Source organism: Gobio gobio, assembly GCF_949357685.1.
Source record: "Gobio gobio genome assembly, chromosome: 5".
Lineage (NCBI taxonomy): Eukaryota > Metazoa > Chordata > Actinopteri > Cypriniformes > Gobionidae > Gobio > Gobio gobio.
This window is the reverse complement of record NC_137101.1, coordinates 15020241-15045246: the sequence shown is the minus strand read 5'-3', so window position 1 is coordinate 15045246 and position 25006 is coordinate 15020241. Positions and strand designations below refer to the sequence as shown.

Genomic DNA, 25006 nt, shown 5'->3' with positions numbered 1-25006 from the left:
TGGCACATTTCAAAATCTGTGCGGGAAAATCTTTCGCCCTCACTTGAAATTCCTGATCGCATGGATTCCTATTGAAATGACTGGATTTTCGCCCACAAAAACAGCATGACCGCAAGTTTTCTGTAAAATATATAACGAGTGTCTATAATCTATGATTACTTTTAGTATATATCACATAAAATAATCATGTATGCACAATTGCAGTTGGGAAGAAGCCAACTTAATTTATGTATTCCCGACAGACGTTGATTTCTGCATGTGATTTCGTATCTCATTTGCATAATACCGAGCATTATCTCATCTGTTTGACACTCTCACCACTTGCTCCGCTCCACTGTCAAACCCACAATCTCTTGTAGAGATGGAATTGAAAATGGCTGCTTAGCTCCGCACCAGTGGACACATACAGTAACAAGGTTTGATTAAAAGTAACCGCCAGAGACCTAGCATACATTGTGCATTCATCACAATTTACAACTGTTCTTCCTCCCATCGCCTCATGCTCCTCCAGCCCTTCACGACAACAAAAACGCTCCTTAGTGAGCTCCTCGATCAAGCCCTCATCGGCCTCATGCGCATAACGGTGGCACGTTAATCACCAAGCCTCTGTCACCCGGATGGCACTCGTGTGATTAAACCGTTTCCCCACCCCTGGTTTTATTAATGGATAGTCAGTTCATCCCTGTTTAGCTGGTGTCATGTGGGTCTGTGAGGCTTGGCAAGAAGGTGAAGGTGGAAATCAGTGGCTGGAAAAAGGGGTTTAATCATCATCGGCTGTCATGGCGGCTCAAGCAGATCACTTGGATCTCATTTAGCATATTTAGCTATCCCACACTTCCACTATAGTGATGTGCAATTTGGTCATTTTGAATACACGAATAGTCAGCAGCCAATTCTCAAGCCAGCTCTTTTCTAGCCCAACCAGATTGCAATGTATCGCCCAAAATACCACTATAACAAATCAATTTCGACACATTTGCATGTAGTTAATGGACTCTTGTTGAATCAATGTTGAATGCTTTAAAACAATTACAAGTGGCAATTCACACTTTATTTTACAGTATGTGTACTTGCAGTGTACTTACAAGGTACTGGTAATATAAGGTAACTACATGGGTTAAGGTTTAGGGTATGTTTAAGGTTAGTACCTACCTAGTTATAACCCAGTTATTGTAATTTCTATGTGCATATGGGGAACCGGACTGTAAATAAAGTGCTACCATAATTCCTTGTGTTCGAGGCACAAAATCCCTCTCCAAAATCTTCAACCTCTTTGCTCCTCTCTGGTGAGGTGAGCTGCTTCTTTCAAACTGCTGAGAACATCACATCTTTTAAGCAGCTAAAAACGCACCTCTTCCGCAAGCACTTAATCATCCTACACCCTTAAACCAATGCACTTACACACACACACACGCTTGTTCAGCTATTTTTGGGAGGACATACATTGACACAGTGCAGTCTCTAGCAAACCTTATCCATCACAACTAAGTGCCTAACCCGAACCTAATTGTAACCTTATCCCTAAAACCAAGTCTTGACCCTCAAACATGCCTTTAAATAGGTCTCAGAATGTGAGGACCAGCAATAACTCACTTTACTCTTTGTCCTATCTCCAATGGTCTAAAACTCAAACCGGTCTAAAACTTCTTCTTCTTGCTTCCTAATCTAGTTGCCTATTTGGATAAAAACATCTGCTAAATGCATAAACGTAAATGTACAATGTTCCTTGGGTACTTGTTCCCATCCCGAGCTTCCACAACGCTGTTTAACATTTTAAACATGTCACCACATGTTTGAGTCTTTATAGAGCTCCTTTACAGACCAAAGCAGCGTCTGTCAGACTAGCGCAGGAGTTTCCCCAGAACGTTGGCATTTTGCGATGGCAGCAAGTGTGTTTACCGCGGATGCAGGGAGGAAGTTGACACACCTGACAGCCGACAGCTGTACGCCCGCTCTAACTAAAGACCGGCTGCTCCTTCTGTCCGCTCCACACACCAACAGCAGGAGCTATTTCTCTTTGTAATGGGCGTCAAGTGAAATCAGCACATGTTGGAAACAGGCTGGAAGAGCGGCGGCCGTGTGACACATGTTTACGCATGGTGGTTTCCTCCACGCTCTGAAGATGTATGGTGTAATCAGGTCTTTAGTGCAGCCCATTACTAAACTGAGATGTTGAATTACCTCTATTACACTTTAACAGGTCCAACCGCAGCCGCTCGCCCTCATTCACATTAATGAGGTGTGTGTACATGTGTGTGTGGGTCTATAACCATGATTCGCAATGTTTTTTTCTCCCATGTATTTGGGCACTTAAGCCACACTTACAAATGTATGTAATTTCATTGCATTAGAAGCAAAATATTTCATCAAGCTGTTACCGCTGGTGTAAAAGTGATGCATGAAGTCCGTCAATTCATCAAGTTAACACAGGTGTCGTAGCAGAGAAAACGTGTATTCATACGCACTGCTAAATTTAGTATTATGGTGTTTTAATGCCATCAAAAAAAGCTTTTCAAGAATAAAGTCATAACGTTACGAGATTAAAAGCCTCTTTATACTACATTTTCTGAATCTTTCTCCTACTTTACAGATTCTGTAGCCACAGCTTCAGGCCCGCTGTTGGTGGAGGTGGCCAAGTCGATGGGCTCCAGTTTAGGTCTGGCTCTCTCTACCTCCATGTACTGCAATAAGCAGGTCATCATCATCGACAAGGTCAAACCAGCCAGCATCGCTGATAGGTAATTACAGCCGCAATCACTTCCCCAACACAGAGGAAGACGACCGCTTCGGTTCCTTATGAATGAAGCATCATTGCTCATCACGTTTCCATTGTTCTGTGAGCCAGATCAATGCATAAAGAGGAGAGAAATGTATGCTGCAGAAACCTGATGCCTGCTTGTGAAAATTTCAAAGTTTGAAATGCATAAAGCTTAGCAACTAATTATAGAAATTCAATAACTCATCTAGCCTTCATGCCAGCAGAAAGGCCCGGAACAATAATAAGGGTGGTGGAGTGCTGAGCAAGTGAAAACCTTTCCATCAGAGCAGATTAGCGCTTTGAAGATGATTCAAGAGTTTGCTCTTGGGAGAAACATTGGGTGGGAATTATTAATACGCCTTATACCCGTTTTCCATCGACAGGGTGCCAGTTTAGGTGCCCGATCTGGAACTACTGTGAGCATTTCTACTGCAGAAAAGTAGTTCTAATGAAACAACATTTGTTCTAAATTGGCTGGTAATATATGAATTATATATTATATAAATATATAAAATGTGAAAATTATATTTAATTAAATTATATAATATTATTGTTAATTAAAAATACGGTAACACTTTACAATAAGGTTCATTAGTTAACTGCATTGGTTAACATTAACTAATAAAGAACTGCACTTATAAAGCATTTATTTATCTTTGTTAATGTTAATTTCAACATTTACAAATTATTAAAATCTTGTTAACATTAGTTAATGCAATGTGAACTAACATGAACAAACCATGAACAGCTGTATTTTTATTAACTAACATTAACAAAGATGAACTAATGCTGAACAGAGGTGTTGTTCATGGTTAGTTAATGTTAACTAATACAACCTTATTGTAAAGTGTTACCAAAATACTAAAAGTCTGCATCAAATTTGGTGTTCAAACTACTGAAACTACTTTGGTGTTGGACTGCTGAAAGAAAGTCATGATATTTGCAGTATTGAGAAGAATTTGTTTTAAACAATGGTTTGAAATTATGTCTGGATAAGTGCAATTCAGTGAATGTTTAGGACTGGCAGAACAGGAAGTGATCTAATTGCCTTTGCAGGTGTGGTGCACTGCATGCAGGTGATCACATTTTGTCGGTGGACGGCACAAGTATGGAGTATTGCACACTGGCCGAAGCCACCCAGCTGCTAGCTAGCGCTTCAGAACACGTCAAAATGGAGATTTTGCCTCATCACCAGACAAGGCTGGCTCTCAAGGGCCCTGAACATGGTAAGAGACACACACACACACACTCACTTTGAGCTTTACAACAGAGAACGCTTCAAATCCATTCATTTAAATTGAGATATTTTGTATTGTATTGTAAGGATATTGGCAATTCACTGCACCCCTGCTTCATTTTAAACCAATCCGGCTCTTTTTACACCTTCAAACACCCCATTAGGACTTTTTCTTGTGTGTATGACCACTAAAGTGATGCAGGTTGATAAATGTGGTGGATTAATACACATTTATTCTGAGTTTTGCTCACTCAGCATTTTATTTTTGATCACGTTTATTAATGGAAACTGTTGTACATCATGCATCTTAGAGTAGCTCTTCAAATCTCAGTTCTCTGAGAGTGGAGACATGGCCTTAACGAGTTAATCGATATTGAAAGTGATGCCATATGCATAATTGATGCCTAACATAATTCTTGCATGTCTTTGATATCAACCCTGTAGTTCCTAGATACAATATGTTGTCTGAATGCAGCATTTGACTGCAGAGCAAGGCCAGCTGTGTCCTTCCCACATGATGGTTATCTTAATGATATTTAAGCATCTTTCCTGCAGATATATCGAATCTTGCCTTGTGTGTCAGGTTGTCAGGGGTTACGTGTTCCAAAGCTCATTCTTATCACCTGACAGGGTTTATTAAGCTGTGTGCCACCAAATGGTATGATAACAAGAGTTGACATCAAAAGTTTAGAGCAAGGATGATTCTCCCAGAGAATGCATCATCATCTAATGCGTGCCCTGTCACGTCTTATCAGGAGCAGGATGCTAACGTTCAACACCAAATACAAAGGCTTGAATGCTGCTGTACTTCCTGATAGGGTTAGATTTATACCACAAAGATGTAGAAGGCCACACTAGAGCAGAGCCAGGTAAGAATGACCAGACCAGAGTCATATTTAAAGACCAGAATTGAGACTTTTGACTTGGGCTAGTTGGCAACCAACCAAACAATAACATGCTACAAAACCATCAGAACACTCTGGCAAACAGGCAAAACACTCTAGCAACCATATAGAAATGTGATTTTTTTTTAAAAGCACCCTCAGCATACCTTTGCAACTACATAGCAATGTCCTGGGGAGCACCTGAAACACCCTAGCAACCCCACAGCAACTTGCTAAAAACTCTCAGTATATCATAGCAACCACATAGCAACACCCTGGCAAACCATTCAGGACATCATAACAACTGCATAGGAATGACCAAGCAGCCACCCAGAACACCATAGCAAATGCAGAGTAACATGATACATAACACTTAAGCAACCACATAGTAGCAACATTCTGGAAAAAAACAGAACACCCTAGCAACTGCACAGTAACATGCTAAAACCACCTGAGCAGCTGCATAGCAACGCCCTAGCAACCACCTAGAATACCATAGAAATGCCCAGGCAACCACCAACAACATTCTATGAACCGCACTGTAACATGCTACAGGACTCTTAAGCAACCGCATAGTAGCATCATTCTAGCTAAAACCAAAACACCCTAGCAACTGCACAGTAGCATGCTAAAACCACCTGAGCAGCTGCATAGCAACGCCCTAGCAACCACCTAGAATACCATAGAAATGCCCAGGCAACCACCAACAACATTCTATCAACCGCAGAGTAACATGCTACAGAACTCTTAAGCAACCACATAGTAGCAACATTCTTGCAAAAACCAGAACACCCTAGCAACTGCACAGTAGCATGCTTAAACCTCCTGAGCAGCTGCATAGCAACGCCCTAGCAACCACCTAGAATACCATAGAAATGCCCAGGCAACCACCAACAACATTCTATGAACCGCACAGTAACATGATACAGAACACTTAAGCAACCACATAGTAGCAACATTCTGGTATAAACTGGGATACAATTCAGGAACATCCTAGCTACCGCATAGTAACAGGCTAAATCCATCTCAGGTTCCACATAGCAACGCCCTGGGAACCACTCACAACATATTAGAATTGTGGTGGCACACTTAAAAGAAACACTATTTAGCTTATTAGTCTGCCTTTGCTGCTGGTCTGCTTGACTCAAACCATAAAAAAGAGGACAGAGTCTTAGAAAGCATCCTATATGCCCTGCTGACATGCTTCACTAAGTGAAAAAAAAAACCCTATTGAAGAATTAGAATGATTTTGCAGAACGTCCACAAGGTCAGTGGCTGTACGACCTTTAAGCTATGAACTTAATAAGAATATGAATGAAAGCCTAGGCCCAGAGAACATAAATAACAGTGGACCTGCACAGCATACTAATGCTTCTTGCTTGCTGTCGTAAGGGTTTTCAGAGGCCCGGCTCTAGAAAACAATGAAGTGACCCATGGGTCAGCTGGTAGGAGGCGTCTTGATTGGCTCTTAAGAGAAGGAAATTGAGTTTAGAGCACCATCCAAACACATTCACTGGACGAAGCTCACTCCTGAATCCTGTGAAGAGCCGCACACGTCTACTGTCAGGCTTCTCGCATTATTATGCAGCCGCACGTCCACTACACAGCTCGCACAGACGTGTACTCTATTTCCTCAGCTTGAGCAGATTTAGTGCAGTGAAGCATTCTATACTAACACAGATCTAAATGCCAGCCGCTGTGAAATTCCAGACAGCTGGCTAATGCCAGAAACGTCACAACACCAGACAGCTGGCCGACACCGCAACGCACGTATGCATCACACATACACTTTCTGCCTTGTCACCGCATACTCATGCATTCACAACTTCAGTTTGGTGGGCTTCCCATGGGCGGCAGTGTCTGTGTGCCACAGAAAAACATCTGAATCTACTGATGAAAACATAAATAATATCCCTCCGGCCCATATTGTTTCTGATGCTTGGTTACGATGTGTATTTAGTTTGTTGTAGTACAATTTATGACAGTATAACATACAGTACTCATACAATATTTTTGATGACAGCCCTGGTATAGAGAAACTATGCTATATTGTGTTCACTTCACAATTATATATTATATTATACATTTATTTACAACATTTAAATAAAAAAAAAATATTTTCTATTATAACTAAAACGTTCTACGTAAAATGAATCATGATAATGCATCTTGATTATATTAATTTGTTGACACCCTTGGTATAGAGATACTACATTGTTGACGCCTGCAAATACACACGCATCATATTTTCATTTGCACCTTCCTCTCTATGATTCATGAACAATCTCTCTCTTTATTTCCCACACACACACACACACACATAATTGCAGAAGTAATAGCTCTCATCTGTCCAGGCCTGATTACCTTCGGTCTCAATGGATTCTTCACTGTCTTTCAACTCTGTGCTGCTGTTTGATACTATCATGATGATGGATCCCTGGTCTCCTGCCTTGCACAAAAACACACTCCTCCTCCACCTCTCACCGAGTCTCTCTTTTTTTTTGTCTAATCCCCTGTGCAGCCACTGCCCTCCAGTTTGCCTCTCTCTTCTCTCTCTGAGACTGCTTTTGTAATCTCTCTTTCCAGGCTGTGTGCTTGTGTGTTTGAAAGCACAGCTAACATGCTGCTAAAATTAACTGTGAAAACAGAAAGGAGCCAAAATAGAAAATGATCAATGCAGTTGTCCGTAGTTGTGTATTCCTGGGAGGCCGCTTCGAGGGGGGCACTAGCTATTGGATATTTCAGACCTTGCTATGGCAATGCTTGTTTTTTTGTTTTGTTTCTTTGTTCCTGCTACTGTAGATATAAAAAAAGCGCAAGTCTGCTCGTCGTCTATGTATAACCGAAAGTCTCAGAAGATATTGCTAGGGAGCTTGCAGGTGCATTTTTGGTGAGGACAGAATTTGTGACATTGGTTGCTTCAACCTAGAACATTTCTTAAAGGTATAATTAACCACAATTTATAATATTTTATTTTATTAATTTAATTTGTCATTTTTAACAATGGTGGTTTTATTCCAGGGTCAAGCAGTTTGAGGGAACTTTTGTTTATGTTTTTTTCTAGTATCTGTTACACATTGGCATTCATGTGGTGTTGTATGCTTTTCCTGCTCACGTCCTCCCATTCTCTCTTTCCTCTCCGTGTGGTCAGTCAAGGTGCAGAGGAGTAACCGGCCATTGCCCTGGGAATCCGGAACCAACAACAACAGCAACTTCCTTCCCTATCAACACTATAACACCTACCACCCCGACCAGTCCCGCAGCCAGACCAAGCAGAAAACCTCTCCAAACAACCCCCGTAATGTTCCTTCCCTTATCCTTCATCCTCTTGTATCCTCCTTGTCTCTCATCAGTAACATACTTATTCCCTTATTTTATGGGTTTTGACTTTATAACTTATATTTCCAAATTGCTTTTCAATTTTATTGTTTAATAAAAACTCAAGGTGTCATTTATTTAAAAAGAGATTTACATCTCGTATATCATATAAGAGATTTGGCTAATCGATGCCATAATCAAGTTGGGTGGAGTTCAAAATTATGCAAATGAGCAGCGACAGCCAATTGGATTCACTGTAAAAGTGATCAGTTGACTTAACTGTTACATGAAGTAAATAAACGTCATGCGTAATTTAAACAAAATAAGTTATGTGGAATTGTCAAGTTCACATAACTGTTTATCAATTACCGATGAAGTTTATTTAATAATTTTAAGGCAACGGGTTTCCTCACTTTTTAAAGTTGTCAGTTGATCACTTTTTACAGTGTTGCTGAAGATGCAAGATTTAAAGTAATCTTAAATTATGATTGACTGTCAAACAAATATCTGTCACAGTGACAGTATACACTCTAAAAAAAAAAGGTTCTATATGGCACCAAAAATAGTTCTTGGCTCGTAATCATAGGGGAACCTTTTTTAGTGCTATATAGCACCATTTTTGGTGCTTCAGTGATTCTTCAGCGGTTCTTCAGAGGTTCTTCACCGGTTCTTCAGAGGTTCTTCACCGGTTCTTTGACTAAGGTGCTATATAGCACCTCTGAAGAACCACTGAAGCACCAAAATTGGTGCTATATAGCACTAAAAAAGGTTCCCTTATGATTACGAGACTTTTTTTTTAGAGTGTATATACAGACTGTATTTATATTTTATACAATCTGTTTAAATCATGCATTCTTTGAGAATCGAACCCACAGCCTTGCCATTGCCAGGTCACGCTGCACATAAATGTGATATGCAAATACAAGAATGGATTTGTTCGAATTTCTCTATAGCGCTTTATTTGATAAGACTGTTTCTGTTTTTGTCTTTTTTAGAGTGTTTTATTTGATCTATTTGGAAAACAGAGCAGAACTAATTTGTTCCCCGGCTGTTTCCTTGTCTCCAAACTATGCTGAGGCTAAATACTGTTTTTCTCTCTCTTTACTGCTCTCTTCCTCCGTATTATATCTGGCCTTTATTCTCCATCTGTGGGCGTAGCTGAGCTCTATTCTACCAGAGGCGAGAGCACATTACTGCAAAGCTCAGACTTGCCGTACAAAGCCAGAAGAGCACTGAGCCATTCAGGGAGACTTGTGTGGTTTTTGTTGTGCAGAAGATCCACAGTGAATGCACAGGACTCATTTGTGTTGCCATTCTTCGGGGGATATGGAACATAATCCTTGTTAAGGAAGCGATAACGCAATATTGACATTCTAGCAATGTGACCTGATCGTTTCGCCCTATGCGGTCATGGGTGGACTTTATAGTCTCAAATACATTCAGGGACATGTAGTCAATGATAACTGACATCCTGAAGCCCTAGATATGCACTCTAATTGGTTGATAAGATGGGGAGATTGTCACTTGTTACAAAAGCACTCCTCATTTGTGTTTTTAGGTCATGCTTTTCCTCTTTCAGAAGCCTTTTCAGCGAGTCTGATTTGATTATACGGACTCATTACTATAAATTCCAGCCATCAGGGCTCTATCGATCTCTTTTGCTGGCACGCTATGCATTTCAAGGGCACTATGAGACTGTTAGAGATGACCTCTACTTGCCCTGTACTAGCGATTTGCATCACTAAAGCAAGTGGAAGTTGTTCATTTTCAGTGATAGTTGGCGTTTAGAGGTGACATGATTGACTGAGACCATTGATGATACGAGTACGACCAAGTTTAACTGTATGAAAATGAGCAGTGACAATGCAACCTAGGGAACATTTTGATGAAAAATATGATGAAAATGTCCCTTCTTAAAATATAATGGCAGCCATATAATTTCATTTGTAAAGAGCCATTTATACTGTGCGAGAAATATAATTATATTATTTTGTCATACTTTAAAGACAAGTTTTCTACACAAAACATTACATTAATGTTAGATGTATAAACTCTTTAAAAAATATTTGGTTTTTACTCAATTTCATTTTTATTATTATTTTTTATTTTATATTTAACATTTTCATATTTCTATTTTTATTTATTATGCATGATTTTATTTCTATTTCCTACCGTTTAAATTGATTAGCCTGATGATTTAAGTTAATCTAATTTAATTGTAATTTAATAAATAAATATATCATAAATAAATGCATAATATATATATATATATATATATGTATGTATACACCGATTCCTAATATTGTGTTGGTCCTCCTTTTGCTGCCAAAACAGCCCTGACCCATCGATGTACGGACTCCATTAGACCCCTGAAGGTGTGCTGTGGTATCTGGCACCAATATGTTAGCAGCAGATCCTTTAAAGGAACACTCCACTTTTTTGGGACTTTAGCTTATACACTGTATCCCCCAGAGTTACATAAGTCCATACATACCATTCTCATCTCCGTACATCCCATAACTCTGTCTGACGCACCCACCGTTAGCCTAGCTTAGCACAAAGACTGGAGGTATATGGCTCCAGCTAGCGTACTGGTGACAAAATAACACCAACATTTTCCTATTTTCATGTTGTGATGTGTATAGTCACAGCGTGTACAAATAACAAGGTTACATGAGACACAGCCATATTATAAACGTATACACACTGCGGACTATATTCTCAGAAGGCGCAGCACTGCTCTACTTCTGCGGAGGGCGGAGTGATTTGCACGCAGGACCGGAGAAGCCCCGCTGTTACGTCTGTCAACAAAACCAACGTGACTAGGAAGATAGTAGCGAACGTGACTGTTACATGGCTGACTTTGAGGAATTGTCAGAGGATTTTTCCTTTGTGTCAAACCAAAATCCAGAACCATATCGTTTTGAGCCAGAATACACAGACAAGGAGTTACAAACTTTGGAAGCTGATAGACAAGACGCTGAATTACCTGTAGCACCGCTCATTTGTTACCGTGACAGTCAGAGCGCGTTCATGACAACACAATACTAACATTACAGGGGATACATGGAGCACAGGAACAACTGCAATACAGTAGTGACCACCCTATTCATGTAATAGTGTCACTAACGTTACATTAGATCGAGCTAATGGCACTGTTACAGGAGGCTAGTCATGTGGAGTGTTCCTTTAAGTCCTGTACGTTGCGAGGTGGAGCCTCCATTAATCGTACTTGTTTGTTCAGTACATCCCACAGATGCTCGATTGGATTGAGATCTGGGGAACTTGGAGGCCAATTCAACACCTCAAACTCGTGCTCCTCAAACCATTCCTGAACCATTTTTGCTTTGTGTCAGGGCACATTATCCTGCTGAAAGAGGCCACAGCCACCAGGGAATACCGTTTCCATGAAAGGGTGGTCATGGTCTGCCACAATGCTTAGGTTGGTGGTACGTGTCAAAGTAACGTCCAAATGGATGGCAGGACCCAAGGTTTCCCAGCAGAACATTGCTCAAAGCATCACACTGCCTCCGCCGGCTTGCCTTCTTCCCATAGTGCATCCTGGTGCCATGTGTTACCCAGGTAAGCAATGTACATGCACCCGGGCATCCATGTGATGTAAAAGAAGACGTGATTCATCAGACCAGTGGTCCAGTTCTGCTTTCGGCAGTGGACAGGGGTCAGCATGAGCACCCTGATTGGTCTGCGGCTTTGCAGCCCCATACGCAACAAACTGTGACGCACTGATGTGCATTCTGACACCTTTCTATCAGAACCAGCATTAACTTCTTGAGCAATTTGAGCTACAGTAGTTTGTCTGTTTGATCGGAACACACGGGCCAGCCTTCGCTTCCCACATGCATCAATAAGCCATGACCCTGTCGCCGGTTCACCACTGTTCCTTCCTTGGACCACTTTTGATAGATACTGACCACTGCAGACCGGGAACAGCCCACAAGAGCTGCAGTTTTGGAGATGCTCTGACCCAGTCGTCTAGCCATCACAATTTGTCCCTCGTCAAACTCGCTCAAATCCTTACACTTGCCCAAGTTTCCTGCTTCTAACACATCAACTTTGAGGACAAAATGTTCACTTGCTGCCTAATATATCCCACCCACTATCAGGGGCCATGATGAAGAGATAATCAGTGTTATTCATTTCACCTGATCGATGTATATGTATCTATATCTATATATTACGTTTATTTTGACAATCCCAAAAATAATTTTGTGGATCCCTAAACTGAACTTTAGTTCAGTCTTCAGTTTGAAAACCCTATGGTACCAATGGTACAGCAAACTGCCAACCTCCAGAGATTTAACTCTTTGCCACTTATAACACATATATGATTGAATTTGAAAGTTTGCAACAAGACTAAAATCTCTTGTGGCACCTTCCCAACCTTTACCGTTATGATTCACATTCTCCATTCAGGAGGGTCATAAAGATGCTGTGGGCACTTCAATGCTGGTGGCTTCACATATAATTTACTGTCATTCCATCAATTCTTTCTAGTCACAGTCTCTTTTTTTATTCCTGGATTATATACCCCCCGGTTCTGGGAGTTCAAAGGCTTTTTCATTCTTTGAAAGATGTGTCCTTGATATGGGTGAAAGCAAACTCCCCCGTGGGTTGTATTACTTAAGCCGCTGTTTTCTTTTTCCCTCAAGACAAATTAGCCAGCATTTGCTGGACATTAACTCTTTAATGTTTGCATTAGGAAGAGTTCATCCTACAGAAGGCCTCATTGTGGCTGTAGATGGTTTAGTGGTTTGTAAAAAGATAGAAAGCAGTGTCTTTCCATGTAGACAAACAGCAATGCAAAAATAAAACTGTAATCTGCTCTAATCCTGCCATGTTTCCAGCATCTCAGTGTCTCAGCCAAATAAAACATATTTTTTTGTAGTAGTAGTAATGTTCTGCCAGTTGGGATTTTTTTGTGTGTGCTAAAAAAAAAAAGACTTTGAAGCTCTCTATCTGATCAGTATGAATTGTGATCCAGTTCTTAAGACATTGCTCTGTGATAAGAAGTGGCTTTTGGGCATTGGGGAGTATTTTTAGATATGTGCTTTGATGAAGACTTACCACTGTTCACACAATGTCAAATGCGAGGGCAGTGTGCTGCACTTTAATGGGTTGTTTTGTGCATTTCCTCGAATGGTGACAAAGTGTGGCTCTCATTTCCAGCCCCTGTTGTTAGACTGTTGTTAGAAAATGTTGGGATTCAAACGTTCAGTTGAAAAGATGGGATTCAAAACCCAAAATGAATAGGATAAATGACAGATTCTGCACTATTTCTATGTCACTAATAAGTAAATTGATGACATCGACATCTTTGTACAGACAGTCACATGCTCTTCCATTGAAGCTAAAGTCAAGTTTAAACATCAAGATTAACTTGTGGAGGTCTTTAAAGCAGAAGAAAGATAAACCAAATACTTAAGCTGCGTCCGAAATGTGAGTAGGTACTACATTTGAATTGGAACGAACTTTGCAGCCGTTAAAAAAAGTATGTTATATATAGTATGAATGAGTGTAGTATGAATGTAATCCGGACACACTATATTCGCCATGTTGTTGTTACCTACCAGCGTCTCTTTACCTCCATTCATAAATCCTCTCCTGTGGCTTTATGGGATAAAAGTGTCAGAAACCGGTCATCCGGGGACTTTTCGCCTACTGTTTTTCTATGAATTCAGACATACTCCTCTGTTGGCGTACTGTTTTTCGCATATTATATAGTAGAGAAGTATTCGATTCCGGACGCAGCTTTAGACATTCTGAAATTCTCAAATTGTTATAATGATACTGTCATTTGTCTGTCATTTGTAGAAAAAAAATATCTATTCTACTAAGCTAAACTGAACATTATATACTAAATATTTGAGGTTTTGAAATGAGTCATGAAATGAGTTTTGCTAAAACATTCCTCTCCTTTCCCACACAGCTCTGGGTTCATCCTTCTCTCCCACCTCCATGAGTGCCTACAGTCTGAGCTCACTCAACATGAACACGCTGCCACGCACCATGTATCCCACAAGTCCCCGCGGCACCATGATGAGACGCAAACTGAAGAAGAAAGACTACAAGAGCTCAAGTACGTTTGATGCACTCGTGTTGAATTTTCCATGTTTTTATTGATCAAGAAACAAACCATTTTGTACAATTCAGCATGAGGCCTCATTATTATTATTAAAGGGATAGTTCACCCTAAAATGAAAATTCTTTCATTCCAAACGCGTACTGTATGACTTGCTTTCTTCTGTGGAGCACAAAAGAAGTCCTTAAGCTTCAAACGGAATGCAAAACCACCATAAAAGTGGTGCAGACGATGGTTCACTATATTCAGAAGCATCTGTGGAGAACAGATTGAGTTGATTCAAGTCATTATTCACTGATAATCTTCACCTCCAGTGACCTGTTAATTGTTGCAACTGAATCACTCAAGAGCCGAATCAATTTGGAAGTGAATCATTTGGTTTTATGAACCTGGATCAACAATTTATTCAAAAAGAAGTCTGACTCAAAGCAACTTTTTTCCAGTGAATGGCTACTTGAATTTGATCTGTGTCAGACTCAGTGCATTGTATGGACCTCTTCTGCTATGCTTCTATGTTGCTTATGCATCCTTTTTGAGGCTTGAAAGCCTACTTGTGCAGAAAAATGCATTCTTTTCAAACAGCTTCATGAAGCGCAACTGAATGGAACCTTGAGTCTTTAGACACGGTTTTTGAAAGTAATATTTTTAATTGTGTGCTATGTTAAAATGTACTCAAAGTGCAAAGCAACAACCTTCTGGCTCTGTAGAGTACATTGAATAATTCGATGTGGAGAGGATAAAAACGTGCGTGAAACAACAGATTTACCGGTGGTCCTTGCCCAGTTCCACTTTGATTCATTCTGTGAAACCTTTCGTTTTTATCAGAATGGCTGAAGTAAACAGAAAAAGGCTTGGTTATTGATTTCCTGTAAAACTTCTCTAATCTATCAGCACCTCCATGCAGGCTCTGGCCGGGGACTTGTCTTGACTTTGATATTAGGTTTCGAATTTTTATAGCTGCCTTTGCCATTCCTTGTGCGAAACATAAGTCAGGAGGTTGAATATACTGCCTACAGTAATTCAGAAATGAACCCTTATAAATGCCTCATTATGCTAAGCGCATGCAAGTGTGCGAAAAGAGAAGCTTGGTCAAGCCACTGAAGGCAATAAAACTACCAACATAAATGCAACGAGGTTGCTTGGTATTGAAGAAGGGCCATACGTCTATTATTCTTCCTGTCTTCGCTATGATAGTCTGTCTTTATCTGTACATTCGGACGACTTGCACATGCTTCCCATCCTTCTTGCCCTTCTCCCTCATGACTGGGCTTTGAATCTGAATAAGATCCGCGAGTGTGATAGAACTTACCTGAAGTGAACACATTCGGCATTCTCTTCCCATATCTGAAGCCGCCAAGCGAAAGAGGGAAATTACACCTCTGGCTACCCAGTAATTAGATCCTGAAAGATATTTCATATCCTTCAACTGAGCAGCGTCGCCGCCTCTGCCGCAGATAATTACCCGACCACGCTTTCATACCGTGCGGAGTGTTATCTGCGGGCTTTGTCAACAAGACCAATAAACAAACGCTGGGACTGGAAAATGGTTAATCAGCTGCTCATGACGCTGACCTGAACTTTCAGTATAGCTGACTTGTTTTGTGAGTTTCTGTTTTTCGCTGCATTTGTAGCTGCTCGGTTCTTTACTGTAAGTGTTAGAGGAAGTGAGGTTTGGAAAACTGCTGTAGAGAACGTGGCTGTGAAATTGATAATTGAGATGCAGGATGAGGTCATGCTTTTCAGATTCAGTCCAATGTGGCACCAAGTGTTGTTGTTGTTAACGAAAACTAATTACGATTCAACAACAAAAATGTTAAATGTTGCTTCGTCAATAAACTGAAATAAGTACTAAAATTACTAAAGTTGAAAAAAATAACGCTATATACTGTATATATAACTGAAAATATATAATTAATACTATGATGGTGTAGAAATAATGCTAAAATAACACTGGTAGCACCAAATGGAATTGCAATAATAATGATGGTTTCCAAGCAGGTTTCAAAAACACTGTTAAAGGGATAGTTTGAAGAATATGGGTAACCAAACAGTTGATGGGCCCTGAAGTCAATGGGCCCTGTCAACTGTTTGGTTACTGACATTCTTCAAAATCAATTATTTTGTGTTCAGCAGAAGAAAGAAACTCTTGAGGGTGAGTAAAATGATGACAGAATTAAAAATATTTGGTGAATTATCCCTTTAATGCCTTGCATTACAGGTAGTTGTGCTTTGGAAACATGTTAAGAAACAATCATACCCTTCTTCCATGGTTTGGACAAAAAGGTTGTTCTGCCCTGAAATCATGCAATCATCAGCTGTGCTACAAGTTGACATTTCGCATTGTCTTGATGTTCTGCGCCATAGACACGAAATCCCCTTACAAATGGTTTGCGTAGTTGTCTCATTAAACTGGAATATGAGATGGCATTTTAAAATGGCGAAAAAAAAAACATTTTTAACTGTCCATTTTTATCTAACTTTGAAGTGTTTAATTTACTTAGCTGCACTTGTTCTGAACATCACTTTTAATAGTTTCTCCTACCGCATCGCCTGCCGCTTGTGTTTGGCTAATATACCTGGCGCACAGAAACGGAGCATCTCATCTATTACACAAATTTATTTTCAGTTTTACTGCCATGAGCATGTGCATGGCCCCTCACAGAAGCCGTTTGTTTAGAAAAATGATTCCATAATGGATCTGTAATAGTTGTACTGAGTCTTTCCTCTGCTTTTATTTTACTGAGGAACATGAAACATGCTTAATCAATGGAGCGCACCAGAGTATATTATTTCATAATGGACAATATTCATAGCTAAAAAGGAAAATGCAGTGACATACTGATTCATCCCACAAATACAGTTGATACACTGCTTAAAAACATCTTAATCCGGCCTAAGCTGGTTTGCTGGTCTTAGTTAGTCTCATAGTCAGACTGGTCTGCTAATTTTAGAGGGGTCTTTTTTCAGCTGGTCAGGTTGGGAAACTATAACTGTACACCAGCTTGGCCAGACTGGTAGGTCAGGTTTAAGTAGTTTTTGTTTTAGCTGTGCTAGGGGTGGGCAATATACCGGTAGACACAATTAACTGGTAGAAATTTGTCATCCGGTTGACATTTTGGACTATCGTGTCTATCGCGGTTACGCTCATGTGACATTGCTGTGCTGTGTGGTCAGGAAATCTTATTGTTTGCATGTGTTTTTAATCATTGTGGTTTAAAAACAAGTGATTTTAAGCCATTGAAGCGCAGTATGCAAAAGACAACTCATTTCACTATATTTTCACGCTCTCTGTGAGACTGATTGGGCTTGAATGGTTAAATACACATACCTATGTGTCAAAGTGACCATGTATTTGCAAGTAAACAGAGTAATTTATGTCTTAAGGGAACAGTTAAAAAAGAAAACGCACAAGTTTATTGGATCCATGCAGTCGGTCTTAAAGTGAAAGCATTCAAATTTACCTGCTGTTGTTATTAATGCTAATGCTTTTTTTTAGGCGGGTATTAGTGTTTTAAATGATATTGAAATATATGAATTATAAAATTTCAGTGGCATCATAAAAAATGTATGTCATAAAAACCTAATTTAAGGCAAAAATAACTATATTGTGATATATATCATTATCGTAAAATAAAATTACTCTGTGCTAGGGCTGTAACGATTTGACCAAAAATAAAAACCTTGATTTATTGAACATTTTGCCTTGATTACGATTAATGAACGATTATTTCGCTTCTTTTTTTTTTTTTTTTTGCTTTTCATTTTTGGCCCTCATTAGGTTTTTGAGTAAGTTCTTGATAAGGTTTTTACTGTAAATATTTTCTACTATTAAAGATGGAATTTTTTTTTCTAATGAAAAAGTGCATTTCTTTGTGATTTTAAAATACTTGAAGGAAACGGTTCACTTTCAGCAGTTATTATATATGTATATATAATATATATATATATATATATATATATATATGGGGCAGATTTCTGTTTGTTGTACATCAGATACAGATAAATTAACACAGTAGGCCTACATTACATTTATTTGAATGCATTAATGAAGAGTGATGGTGTGTGTGAATTACTTATACTGTCTCTATTCATTATGAAGCTGTGGTTTGTACTTACTTCAATGGTATTAAAATACATGCCTATAACGGTTGAGTTTCTAAGCTTCTTTAGAGACTTTACTTTAGTCACAGGACAGCGTTGACACTGCGTTTCTGCGCGCGATCTTCACGTGATGTGCAAGCTTCTGTCTGAGTGTTCGTTTGTCACAATATATCAGGCATTAGTTCAAGATATTACACATCTGATGGTCTAAAATCGCTTTAATGTTCAAACTGGCAGGCCTTAAAACACATACAAATGACAAAGCTTTGTGAAGACGCAAGTGAAAGAGGTCTGCCTTCAGGGCGCGCACGCATTGTCAGAGACGCGACACGGCTCGGCTCTCTGTGTCACAGAAAAAAGCTGAGCACTGAACTGAGAAGTTTTCCGTACTGAAAACGTCTGAGCAGTGTTGTTACTGAGAAATGAAAAGTAAAACTATTAATAACTATTACTCTTTTCGCTAATTGAAATAAATCTGAAATACAATAATAAATACATATTAGATGAAAAAATCGATAAAAAACTAGGAAATATAAATAAAAAAACTCAATCAAAAATATGAATAAATACTACTTGCTGAAATGCTTGAATTTGTATAACAAATAAATTGATAATTGCCCAAAAAATGCTAATGAATTTTAGCAGCTTATCAGCAATCACCTTGTTTCAACCCACAGCTGTGAAGCTCAGAGGGGCAGCAAATTGTTCATTGCCTCGCTGGCCCAAATTGAAAGCTTAATTAAAGCTTGATTAACTTCATTGATGCTCCAAATGAGCCCAATTTGCATAGCACCATGATTTCACTGTCCGTAGAGCTCTGCACAGAGGCCGTGGCAGTCATTTCAAGGAGCCCAATTGCCCAAGATATGTTCTGACAGCCTATAGCGCAAAGGAAAATGAGCGAGGACAGTTCCACTGCATGCAGTACCGCTGATTCAGCTCTTCCAGCCTTTGCATGAGTGACGTCTTCTAGCATACAAAGTAGCATTGGTTTGTTAAAAGTCCCTCCTGAGGCCTTTACTGTCACTGGCTCACAGGGACAGAATAAAGCTCACAGACACTTCTGAAAGAGAGAGAGAGAGAGGGAGCAACTGGAGCAATGGAGGGAGGGAGATACATGCTGCAAAGTCACCCATCAGACAGCAATGACACGTCTGAATGTGATGCCAAACCATCTCCTCACACTGAGCGAGAACACAGAAGGCCGAGCCATTTTCAAATGCACTTTATACAAGCCCAGTTTAGTGTCCTGTTTTTGTAAAGCATTATAGGGACAAAAAATAAAAGGTTTTTGAATTTGTTCCCTATTTGTGCAAAGTGTCTACTGTCAGATCAAACGCAGAGCCAATGAAGCAGTGAATGTGAGGTGAAATCTGTCTTGTCCATGCGCACCGTAAACGGACACATTGAGTCTGTTGTCCCCTGCTAGGGTAACTGTAAAAAGCTTTCACTGATGTCTTTTCTAAATCTTTTTTACCCCTGTTGGAGGCGGTGTCATGCTAATTTTAACCTTCCCCTCTGTGTTTCTGTGGTCCGGAACAAACCAGTCTGCATTTAATGTACTGTGACCGAACTAGCACCGTGTCTTCTCACCAGGAGAATATTAGCATAATTTAATTGTTGTCTAATGCCTACAGTCCCCGTTTATGATTTCCATGCAGTTGTCAGTTAATATGTTCTGCTAGAGGGAAATATAATTACATTAAAGGACAGTGTTGAGGACATGAAGGCTCCTGGTATCTTCAGCAAGGCACAGGTCTTATACACTTAACCCGTATTTACATAACATAATTAACCCAAAGTTACATTAGTTATTATTTACTCACCTTCATGTACTTTTTAAAGTTCATTTCATATGGTTCAACAAAAAATAACATGTTTGTGTCATTATCCCAAATCGTAAATGGGGTCAAAATGACCCTTATCCTATGGACATTTTGATAGGGCCTTGGGATCAAAGGTACATTTTCTAATTTCTGTTCTCTGCTGAAAAAAAAAAGATGTTTCAGAACCCTTCTGACTCATTCTAAGAATTTCAAGTTAAAGCTGAGTCATTGGTCCGTGGGAAGCAGAAATTAAGACTTCTTGCAGGAAGCAAGAGGAGGAAGCGAACAAGCTAGAGAGTCAGTTGGCTGGCGATTCTTTGAGATGTGCAGACGATGACCCCTCAGGTGCTTCCTTGTCTGTCAGAGCCTTTGAAGTCAACCACAAACCGAAGACACCACTTAACCGAATCCCCTCACGAAGCAAGACTAAAGCGTACATAGCCCTGTCGGGTCAATTCACTGTCTGCGGCCCCTGAGCCATTCGCGAAAAGACCAGTCAGAATCACTTTCAGTGCTTCAGACAGAAGGAGTCCCAAACGAACGTTAATCGATGTTCACTGCAGACCCGTCCCTAAAAGCGTTTCAGCATCCAAAAGGCGTCCTATCCTCATCTGCGTCACCTTAACCTCCCGCTCTCATCCCTCACTCCCAATAAAAAAAGGAAAGGTCACCGCATTTAAAACAATAAAGGTGTCTGGTGCGGTAAATCTAGCCCGTGAGCAGGGTCATCAATCTCGGATAGACTCACTCTAAAGTCACACTAGAGCGATCTGGAGAGTATAACAGGCTCTTTAAGAATGCGGCGAGCCAGGTCGATAACCCGGAGGCAGATTTCTGTGTGTGTCTATGGGGAAAGAACCCTCCTGACTACCGTCTGTGCTCCCTGGTGCTTGAGATGACAGTTCAAGCCTGGTCAGTCAAGGGTGTGAAGGGTACGCGCGTGTCAGAATGTATTTTCACTTCTCTTTGAAAGCCTGAGTGAAATAAGACCTCCAAAAGTTGTTGTCAATAAACATGGGGGGAAAAAATGGTTATTTTTCGAATCTGTGGCTTTGCGATTGAGATGTATCCCTTGAGACTTTATTGATATAGACAATTGTAAATGGGGCGCAGCGCAGTGTATAAATCACATTGGTTATGCTTATGTGCCTGTCTGCTTTTCGGTAAGCTGGTTTAAAGTCTCTCAATCAACGCTGTGAAAACAACAGTGCCTATCTGTTTTCGCAGACTTGTTTGCGTGTCTAATAGACATAGACTAGATTTAAACTTGTGAAGTTTAGTTTAGTTTATCATTATCAGTTGCTATTTGTAAACATATTTTATGTAAAATATCTTATTCAGGACAGTAGTGCTATCAAAAGTACCGACCGCGATACCAATTCACCACTGAAATGTTTCAAATGTGACGCTTTGAGCGCTGTTGAGCTGGAATCGTAAACACCCCTGACTGGCCATTGTGCTCATGCGCTCATCGGATGTGTCTGTGATTGGCTACAATGATCAAATATTAAAGGTCCCGTTTTTCATGTGTTTTTTTGAAGCTTTGATTGTGTTTACAGTGTGCAATATAACATGTGTTCATGTTTCATGTGTAAAAAAACACAGTATTTTTCACACAATTTACTTATCTGTATACCGCTGTTTTCACTGTCCTCAAAACGGCCTGAGAATTTCCTCGTTCTATGAAGTCCCTCCTTCAGAAATACGTAACGAGTTCTGATTGTGCCAGCGGTTCCCGTGTTGTGATTCGACAGCAGCTTAGTGCACGTTGCCCGGAAAGGTCACGCCTCTTACCATAACGGGGAGATGAACGCGCTCAAACTACAGCCCCTGAAGGCCAAACAAAGGTGATTTGACTCCGGGATGAAAATAACAGCGTCTGAACGACATGGCGACAAACGCAACCGAACCAAACCGAACGCAACACTTCCTCTTCTCCACGAGGGAGCAACAAGACCACGCCCCCTTTTTCGCGTATTCTTGTGGGCGGAGGTTAGTCAACAAACTGTTCTACTGACGTAATTAAAGCAGGATGTACCAGGATGTAGTCCAGACCGGCCGTTCGCTGTAGGCTTTGAAAGGGAACTTCTGTTAAATAAAATATATCGCTTGGCATTGAACTTTGAGCTTTATAATTTTACAGGTATTATTTATGCTCTAACAGCAACATTACACACTAACTAAAGTTTGAAAAATGGGATCACGAAGAACAGGACCTTTAAAATATCAGTACCGAATTGGTATTGCAGTCTGTACTTTTGACAACACTACAGGACAGAACTAAATAATATAACATGCATTTTGTATAATCTCTCTTATTTTATTAAAATTCACATTTTCACAGATTCTGCAAGGGTTCACATACGTTTTCATATAGATATTTAATTGTTTATGCTCATTTATTCTTGTCTTTACTGTTACCTAATACTTAAGTTAATTTTTAAAAACACTAGCAAATGTCATTTTTCATACTGTATGTTATAATGGTATGCGTTTTATGTAATTATAATGCTTTTTTAAGCTTTTATTTTTTATAATAGTTTTTAATTTATTTTATTTAATAATGTCAAATTTTTATATTGGCTGTTTATTTGTGAGATGAAAGCTTAGCAGTAACAGTATTGTTGTCGTTAACTAAAACTAGTAAAAACTGTTTTCGAAATAAAGCTGAAATAAAATATAATTATTAGATTAAAATGCTTCAATGAAAACTGTGAAAATGAAAATGAGCTGAAATAAAATAACTTTACTTCCTAAAATTACCAAAAAATTAATAAAATTCAAGCTAAATAAAAAATTTAAAATGAAATAAAATAAAAGCAAATTCTAAATATTAATAAATACTATAATACACGGCTCAACATTAAGCCGGTTCACATGCTTATCCTTCGGACAAGTAAATCTGTCACACACTTGTTCGAGTACAGAATTTGCCTGTCCAGAATTTTTTTTGTATTGTAAATATTATTTATTTTGAAGCAATATTCTCACCAGTGTTCAATCAGCTTTGACATTTTTAAATCTGCATATTTGTGATATTTTTACCTTTTATAAAGGGCATTTTTTCCATTATGTTATTAAAAATAGGCTATGCTTCAGCTTTCATTTTATTTTTTTCATTTGATCTAGAAATTAAATCAGAACAAGACATTTTAGGGCTGTTACCAATCAAATTAAATAATTTAAACAAAAAAAATTACAACTGCATTAAAATAATGTTATGAGATTGTTTTAAATATGTTTGAATATACAAATAAGAAATGTTGGAAAGATTAAACTAAGCCACCAGTAGGTGGCAGCAGGTGACCGTCTTAATGAGTGAGTCATTCATCCAAACGATTCATTCAAACGGATGATTCATTCCAGAATGAGGTAGGCCCTGTCCCAAATGGCACCCTAAACACTCACGGTCTTCCTCTGAGTCCGCACTTTCACGACGTAATGCCGCTTTGACTGCTGAGAAGAAGTCCACTGCGTAGCTCACACCAGTGCGGGTTCAGCAGAAGTGCGCATCTAGGGCGCATATCGACCTCAAAGGGGGCGCTCACGAGCACCCTTCTGAGACCTGAAATGACAAATGGGACACCCTGCGGTCTCGCGGACTTAACGGACACGCGCACGCAGCGGCCATTGTAAGTCCACAAGACCGAAAGTGCACATGAAGTGTGCCATTTGGGACAGTCGTTTACGAATAGGTCATTGAATCTTTGATTCAACCGATTCATTCAAAACGCTGAATCATTCAGTAACGCACTGTTGCTGTGAGATGCGTTATGGTTCTGCTGTGATCTTTGTTTGGAACTATTTTTGCTGCAAAATCCGAACAAAAACAGTCAATATTGCATCTAAAATGTAAGTGACTTAATGTTAGTTAATTGTTTATGGAACTGTCATATGAAATCAGTGTCACATTTTGTCATTATGGTTTTCAGGAAAACAGCACTCTAGGTTCTGTGATGTTGCTTAACTGTACCATATGTTATAAATATAAAAACTCCACAATTTGTAATTTTAACCGTGTATGTTAACTGAGTTTCTTTGTATGAGCGGCGCTCATTTGTTGTGATTTCTCCTCGAGAGGCTGCGCGAGCGTCAACAGCACAACATTGTTACCGTCAGTTTATTATACATTATTATCATCCACTATCGATCACCACTTACACTAAATGAATGCAGAATCATTCTTGCATTTTGGTGATTCCCTAGTTATTTTTCGTTATTGATGTTTTAATCAGCTTGTCCGGTCGGGCAAGTAAAATTCTCTTTCACTCTTTCCCGGACAAGCGTTTATGTCGAGCCCTGATAATAGTATATAAATAATCCAAAAATAACACTGAGCGGTAGCAGTTTTTAGGTGGTATTAAAACCCTATATCTAAGTACTGCATAATATAGTCATTTCATACCCAGAATTGTAAGATAAGAAATTCTAACAACCTCATAATTCATACCATCAACAGAAAGTTTCCCAAAATCCCTGTGGTCTGATTTGCGATATAATACACTAGCTTTGTATCAAAGTGCCTTTTCTTATTTCAAAGCTCACCTAGCTGACCCAAAGATACCCGTGCACACATTGAATTCTTATCTGCAGCGAGGGCACAGATCCAGCTCAGTCACTGCAAAGACTCGCATGGCTTGACAGCCTTTTAGTCTGGGAAAAGCAGCTCTGAGATGCACACTGTTCTGTTATTTGAAACCTTTAATAGAACCGTTTTAATTTACCAAACCTGTGTATTTTTTTCTTCTTCTTGTCGAAGGTTCAAGCTGTTCTTTTCCATAT

At 39.5% G+C, this 25006-nt stretch overlaps 1 protein-coding gene across 11 annotated transcripts in view; it reads left to right on the top strand.

Moving 5' to 3' along the window:
* Positions 1-25006, top strand: part of grip1 (glutamate receptor interacting protein 1) — a gene marked incomplete at its 5' end in the record, with an annotated part of 312615 nt that overhangs the window by 237596 nt on the left and 50013 nt on the right. For 8 of the 11 annotated variants that reach the window (XM_079816501.1, XM_079816499.1, XM_079816500.1 and 5 more), the window contains 4 exons: positions 2591-2738; positions 3815-3984; positions 8031-8177; positions 14145-14294. In XM_079816501.1, coding sequence (XP_079672627.1) covers positions 2591-2738; positions 3815-3984; positions 8031-8177; positions 14145-14294 — 615 coding nt within the window. The remainder of the gene's footprint in view (positions 1-2590; positions 2739-3814; positions 3985-8030; positions 8178-14144; positions 14295-25006) is intronic. The other 3 variants (XM_079816494.1, XM_079816502.1, XM_079816493.1) reach the window with 1 other exon arrangement.